General features: G+C 42.3%; 1 protein-coding gene across 1 annotated transcript in view; it reads right to left on the bottom strand.

The window, feature by feature from the left end:
- Positions 1-887: 887 nt before the first annotated feature.
- The window catches only part of LOC148305027 (uncharacterized), a 38,020-nt gene continuing 31,209 nt past the window's right edge, over positions 888-7,698 (bottom strand). Inside the window, exons 11-15 of the mRNA XM_088267328.1 lie at positions 6,256-6,387; positions 5,178-5,375; positions 4,239-4,469; positions 3,001-4,072; positions 888-2,079 (exon numbers count right to left, since the gene is read on the bottom strand). Coding sequence (XP_088123454.1) covers positions 1,904-2,079; positions 3,001-4,072; positions 4,239-4,469; positions 5,178-5,375; positions 6,256-6,387 — 1,809 coding nt within the window. The 3' untranslated portion in view covers positions 888-1,903. The remainder of the gene's footprint in view (positions 2,080-3,000; positions 4,073-4,238; positions 4,470-5,177; positions 5,376-6,255; positions 6,388-7,698) is intronic.

The following is a 7,698-nucleotide window of genomic DNA, read 5'->3' as shown; positions in this document are numbered from 1 at the left end:
AAATATTAATCAGGTATATTGAAGATGTAACCGGTAGTGAATCGACTGGACACCGGGTGCCGGCAAATTATTCATCTCAGACCGAATTAAACTATAACTTCCGGATTACTGTGCATAATATGTCACATCTCTATTTTGTTTACTAAAAATAAAATCAAAATACGAAGTATTTTCCCTTTTCATGCGAAAAAAATCATACCGGATAAATAATTCAATACTTACAGGTCTTTTTTCTTACACACACCACCCGATAAAATGTATGTGATTTATATTATACTTAATTTTAATAATTTTCGTGAAATAAAGTACGCTTGAAATACAAAAAATTAAAACAAGTTCCACGTTTCGAGGGTATTCTCAATAGTCATGGAGAACAAGCTTAATAAACGATGTACACTTTAAATAACATTATCTAGGAAATATGTCCCATTTAACGCGATTGAGAATCACTTACGAATTAATTTACGCCTCACAAAATTCACAATTTGTACACAAAGTCGGTTAAAACCAATTACTTCATAATTGATTATCATCACAAATAGTGCCAAATGAGATCTTGAATTGTGTTCTATTCGAGTGTTTTCTGCACAAACAAGAACAAAGATTTTTAGCCACTGTTAATTTCTGGGTGAAATTTTACAAAAAAACACTTTAGGCATCCAAGGGATGACCCCTGTAAAGGCAGTCAAAACGTTGAAAAAGACAAGTTTACACGGCATTACATACAATATGTTTATTCTACTGCTATATGCATATTTTTAGGTAAGATTCGTTTGAAAATTCACTTTTAATGATGTATTTTAAAGATGAATCTTGTTTTCCAAAGAAAATATTGCAGGAATGGCACAAGGTGTTGAACAGAGCACTCCATTGTCTCCTTACTATTATTTTTCTGCATGTATTGATTGCATATCATTCATATAATTTTTTTTAATGTTTTAGTACCTCAAAATCATTTACTCAAAGATTTTTAAATACTTTTGATAAATTATGAGAGTGCCATTTTGATCAAAAAGATGGAAAAAATGCTACCAGAACCAATCAAATCTTTTGCAGAGATGAAAATTCTTTAGGCTGTAAAGCGGAATGACAAAAAAGGTTATTCAATCGAAATGGCGCATATTATTTTGAAATTTACAATCAAGTGTCTGAAAAACAAGATCTCCCCATTCAAGCAAAAGTTGCCAGCTGAAAAAAAAACAACAAAATATGACCTATCTCGACCAATAACACAAAACACCGAATCAAAAAATAACTGGTATACAGTTAAAATAATAACACAACAATATTACAATATTTTGAGCAATAATGATTGGAGCCGTGCGCTTTCGGAAGAAAAAGGTCAATACTGTTGTCAGTGACTTCCAGCTGCAATGGGACGATGTGGTACTTACTTATAAATGGATTATTTCATCATTTATGCAATGCCTCCAATATTTTCATAACGTTTGCTCAAATACAAGTGATACTATGTAGAATACACATTCTAACAGTTTACCTAAATTTTGTCAATAAACACACCAATGGTAAAATATTGATAGACTGCATATTATGCATAGTATTACAAATAACCAATTAACACACTTAGGACGGGAAAGGTATTTCTACCCGTTCGGTCAATTGATGCTTAAGGACGGGAAGGGTATTTTCACCTTCTGCGCCGGCCTCATTTCAAAGTCAAAAAAGATGGAATTATTTGATGTTTTTATATGAATATTATGTACCAATCTCTTTGTTAAGGTCTAAACTACATGTACATAATTATCAAATCCCGTCGTCAGCGGACCGCAGGCGTAAAAAACACCCGTCCGAAATGTATTAAGTATATATTGATCACAGACTACCGGATGGCCGCTTCAGTCGCCAATCCTGGTTAACAGGTCGCTTCAGGGGGCCTTCCTCTTCAGTGTGCGGTGGGGGGCTTTCTCCTGGCGCGCCCCTTGGAGCCCGGGGGCGCGGGGGAGGGGGGCGGGCAGCAGAGACAGGTGCGGCGGGCGGATCCGGAGCCCCGTTTGGACGCTCGGCGCGCGGGGGCCGCCTCTTCGGGAGTACTGCTGCCGGAATGGAGGACGGAGCCGCCTGTGTGCAAAAAAACTTATTTGAAATTGATCATCATTAACTTCTTCTTCTAACCATTATCCGCACCCAATGATGCATGGGGCAGTGCATCATATTGATGCAGTGTTATCTTGGTTGTTGCTTACATGAAGGCAAGGTGACCATTCCTGCGCTTCGGCGTAGTATTAAATAAATATTAGAGTGTAAAAACACTTACATTTATTTTCACCCCTCCTTGAGGGGTTCGATTGAACCCGGGACCTCCAGCACGGTAGCTACACACGCTAACCATTACACCACGGAGGCGGACACTTAACACATTAATAATAATAATAATAATAATAATTTTGGATAATTTATGAAGTCCCATTTTTGTAAAATACTACCTCATGGGCGCTTACACAGACCTCGATATTAATAAGAGAAATATGCGAGATCAAAGATGTAGTTAAGTAGGGAAGGCAACGAAGAAGACAATGAAGATAATGGAACCATCCAGACCCTCCCCCCCCATTGCACTGCACGGCCAACCCCAAGGTAGATGACTCCAGGGCAGACCACTAAAGAGATGGATTGACAGCTGGGAATCGAAATCGCAGGAGGCTAATTCCTCTTAAAAACAGGCTACAAGGCCTACACCAAGCAGAAGAAAAAGAGAATATTATTAACCTGTTAACCGGGCGGGATGCATAAATACGTCAAACGTAAACAATATCGGGTATGGGTAGGACATATGAATGCCTCCTTGAAATATATGTTTCTTATATTATATATATATGGACGTATATTTTTGGAACAACAAAGGTATTAGTAATCCATACATGTCTTGACATGAATTTAAGACACGGAGTGAATCAGTATTTGCGTTCGTTACAAATTGCGTAATTGGACAGCAGACAGCCCGGTTAACAGGTTAAAGAAGAGTACACAAATATCACTTACCGCTTTGTTTAGTTAAGATGTTGACTCCTTCTGAACTGCTCGTCTCAATCTCAGCACCCATGTTGATCTCGGCGCTCAGCGACCGCGGACTCAGGACCCTCCGCATCCCCGAGTTCTTCAGGCTCCTGCCCCAGGCGCGCCTCATGTTGGGGTCCTCTCCGTCCGGGCTCGTCGAGGTGTTGGAGTCGTTCAGCTCCAACTTCCTGTTGGCGTCTTGCCCGCTGACGTTGGGCAGGTTCCCGGTCAGGGCGCTGTGAAGAATAGGTCCGTCGGCAGCGCTGGAGCTGTTTCCGGAGGTCTTGATGACCGAGTTTAACCGGAGGGGTTTGTGCGTTTCTGGGTTGTGGCCGCCGATGCTGCTGCTGTCTGTTGAATTGGTCTCCTCGCAGCTGGCGGGGCTCTTGCAGCACTTGTTGCTGTCTTCGGATGAAAAGTCTAGCAAGTTTGTCGGGCGGTGATGCGGCATCGGCTCTTCAGACTGGTTGGAATTGGAATTGGACTCCCAGAAGAGTTCGCTGTGTTGCTCGGGGGACGAACAGCCGTCTCTACCGTCCCTTTCCATCATCAGGGACTTAAGTATGGAATCGCCGGGTCGCGTGTCGTTGCCGCTTTCGAGGAGAAAGGATCGCCCGTTCTGCGGAATGCCCGGGGAGGTCTGGTCGCAGAGCTTGGAGCCGTCTTTGCAGAGCTGCTCTTCGCTTGCGTGCCTGATGACCTGGGCGACGTTCCTCTGTATGATGTTGGAGACCATGCAGCCGGGCGACTGGGCCAAGCTGACGTCCCGCGCTATGTTGGAGTTCAGCATGCCGTCCAGCCTCTTGTTGAGGAGGCCGTCCTTGCTTTCCGAGTTGGCCGAGTCGGCGCCCTCCGAGTTGTCGTCGGAGCTCTGCAGGGACAGGATGTTCACGGCCCTCCTGGGCATGCTGACCATGGAGAAGTGCGTGGCCATTTTGCTGGTCTGGAAGGGCATGCCGCTGCTGCCGACGCCCTCGATGACGCTCCTGACCACGTCGTTCCTCCTGAGCTGGGTTCGCACCGCGGACCGCTTGGTAGTAGAACATCTGAAGGTCATCTGCCCAGAAACATAAGGATTAGTATTACTAATGTTGAGAACGGATACGCTACAAACACTGCCCTTTGTACTTTAAAAGTAAAATTTTGATAATATAGTCTGCAGAGTGCAGAATCACGGGTGAGTAATTGAGTCATTTGTCAATGGTTGTGTTGGATGCACTCACATCGTCCACGTCGTCCACGCCGATGTCGATCTCGCCGCTGTGGAAGGTGGTGTTGGGGTGCATGCGCGCGAAGTCGTCCTGCGAGGGCGCGGCAGGGTCGGGCGCGGCGTCCTGCGACTGCTCGGGCTGCGAGGCGGGCGACGCCGCAAACAGCAGCTCCGCCTCGGGGAACAGCTCCGAGGCAGACGGCGAGTCCACGCCCAGGTCCTCGCACTCCTCCGAGAGGGACTTCTGAGAAAGCAAAACAAAACTTATATCAGATATCGCTCACTTATATATCAATTCACTTTCATTTAAGTTGTATTGCTTGATATTATCTAGATATATATCACTCACTCCTTTCAAGAATGTCATGAATCAATAATTGTCAATTTTCAGTTGTGCATGTTTTCGGAATGCCCAGAAAATGTACTATATCCCAGTAAAAGTGGTATATTTTTAACTTAATATTTACCCGCTACAGGGCAGAAAGTGTTGTTTTTGCATTTTAAAGAAAAGGTATTGTTTAATTATTTTTTAAATATACTAAATATTTTTCAAATGGAGAAAAAACATTCAGGTTTTACTTAAAAAGATCTGTTGCACAGTAAAAACTTCAATAAGTGGCTTGATATATATTTTTAATACATTGTATTATATTTTTAAACTTTAAAAAATCTCCAGAAAAAGTTTTTTGATTTATGACGTTCTTGAAAGGAGTGAGCGATAAATATCCTCCAATACTACGCCAAATAGTATAAAAGTTATTGAATATTGATTATCGGCGGGTATGTATTAGGAGATGGATGAACGTGGAAGAGGCGAAGAATGTTTGCAAAGACAGAGTGGTATGGCGTTCTATTCTCTCTGCCTACCCCTGCGGGGAAGCGGCGTGATGGTCAATTAGTTAGTAAGTTAATATTGGTGATGCGCGCGCATAATTGAAAAGGCCAAGTGTACCTGCAGCCGCAGCTCGTGCTCGATGAGCGCGTACTTGTGGCGCAGCACGTGCGCAGGCGTGCGGTGCTCGGCGCGCGCGGGCTGGTGCGCCCCGCCCGCGTGCAGCTGCGCGCCCGGCGCGGAGGACGGCAGCACCGAGAAGGCATTGCCCGCGTGCAGCGTCATCGCGTTCTGCCGGTCCTCCTTCTTCATGTGATCCTGTCGGGAATCCAATAGCGGAACTTAGTGGCATACGTGGAAACAGTTTCCACTTTGATTTTTGATTCACAACATTTTCTGTGTGCTAAAATACTTGTTCACAAAATCTGGATTATCTCCAATTACAGGAGTTATTTTCATATTATTTTTAGTTTACTAAATTGTATTTTATTATAAAAGACACATAAAAAAATTGTGACAATCGTTTCGCCTTGTTATGGCATTTTCAAACAAATGGCATAAACAAAATGTATTCTTCTTCTTCTAATCCTTATACGCACTGCATCATATTGACGGAGTTTTATCTTGATTGTTAATTGCACGAAGGCAAGGTGATCAGCCAGCCCTGTGCTTTATGTACCAGTCCAGGGTGATATCAAATAAATATGAATGTGAAAACATTCATACTACTTATTTTGACCCCCCTGGGGGGGGTCAAACCCGGGACCTCCAGCGTGGTAGCCAGATGTGCTAATCACTACACTACACAGACGGGCAAAATGTATACAGAAATGAATTTTGTTATATTTCCACTAAGCCTCCATAGTTAGGGCGCTTGTGCACTACATGGAATTAAACTGTCCAGCAGTCTGGTTTTTTCAAATAAAAGCGACTACGACAGTTTAGCAGGATAGGATTGTTCACCGATCTGAAGAAACACAAACAAAAGCACAAGCCAATCATCGGTTTTACATATCATGCTGACCGGGCTGCCGGACAGTAAAATTCCGTGTAGTGCACAAGCGCTCTTAGGGTTCCAAGGTCACCAGAGATGGTGCGTTTTTCACAAGAAGAGGTAATTGATCCTACAGTCTGGCCGCTCGCACGGCGCGGGATGATGTAGTGCGGAGGAATGGAAGAAGACAGTCGGGCTAGCTACCTGATGATGGTTGGCAATGTGATCGTGCTTGTCCGGCGAGGAGATGAACATCTTGTGGTACAGGTGGCGCGGGGCCCCCGGGGGCGGCGACCCGGTCTCAGGGCTGTAGGTGTGACGCAGCACCCGGGAATCCTGCAAGAGGAACATTAGGCTGTCATAACAGTTTCTTATTAACGTGCAAATTCATACTCTCGCAGACATAAATAGGAAGGTAGAGGAAAGTCAATTGAGATGGTATGGGCATATTCGACGCAGATAGCCCGAGCATGTCGTAAACAAAGCGATAGAAATGGATCTTCCTCGAAAGATATTCTAGAGGAAGACCAAAAAAAACATGGATGCTGCAAAGACAACATGGTTGGAAGACATTGCCTATTGATGTTGGCCATTTCAATTTTCAATTGATTTATTTTCAATTAACATATACATTACAAACTAAAAAATTTAAAGCGTATACATTAAATACATACAAAAATCTAAAATATACAAGAACTATTGCTAAAGTTGTAGAATCCCGCTTCGGAAAACTCCTTCAGACACACGGAACAGATCAATATCCAATGAGATATTGTTCAACATAGCGGTAGCTCTTCCTACAGGCATAACCATCGGCAGGTCGGTCCTGTGTTTAGGAATGTGAAACAATCTATGCCAACGCCAAGGACCTACAACCTGAGGACGAGGAGAGCTGACCCCAGCAGTCTACAAAGACGATAAGTTGGGATGTAGCCAGGAAGAATAAGATGCAAACTCATACTCTTCCCTTCATCTCCAGTTTTTTTTTTTTTTAAACAAAAAAATATTTCACAATTCCCTTACTCCTTTCAACAACGTCATATATCAAAAATTGTCAATTTTCAGTTGTGTATGTTTTCAGGATGCCCAGAAAATGTACTAAAACCCAGCAAAAGCGGAATATTTTTAACTTAATATTTACCCGCTACATACATGGTAGAAAGTGTTGTTTTTGCATTTTGAAGAAAGGGTATTGTTTAATTATTTTTTTAAATATACTAAATACTTTTTAAATGCAGAAAAAATCTTTAGGTTTTACCTAAAAAGATCTGTTTCACAGTAAAAAGTTCAATAAGTGGCTTTATATTTATCTTTAATAAATTTTATTATATTTTTACACTTTAAAAACGATCTCCTAAAAAATCCTGTTTTTTTATTTACAAAGTTGTTGTAAGGAGTGAGCGAATTGTATTTATAACCTCGAAATAAGTATCGAGGGCCGAACACATTTGTTGTCCGCAGTGATAAAATAACAGTGTCTAACTTATATTAAGTCTACCGGAAAGTTCTGTCAATTTTTAGAGCAAAATAAAATAGTACATTTTTGATACATTACTGAATAAATTTGATATCAAGGTCCGGAAGGTGTTCTATCTGGGGCATGTGGAGGAGAGAAGTACGAGCTATTGCACCTAATAGTAAAAGGCA

This window comes from Brachycentrus maculatus, unplaced genomic scaffold (genome assembly GCF_059751285.1).
Source record: "Brachycentrus maculatus isolate JH-2025_06_01 unplaced genomic scaffold, ASM5975128v1 h1tg000293l, whole genome shotgun sequence".
NCBI classification, from domain to species: Eukaryota; Metazoa; Arthropoda; class Insecta; order Trichoptera; family Brachycentridae; genus Brachycentrus; species Brachycentrus maculatus.
Note: the sequence above shows the minus strand (reverse complement) of the source record. Positions and strands in the feature narration are given on the sequence as shown.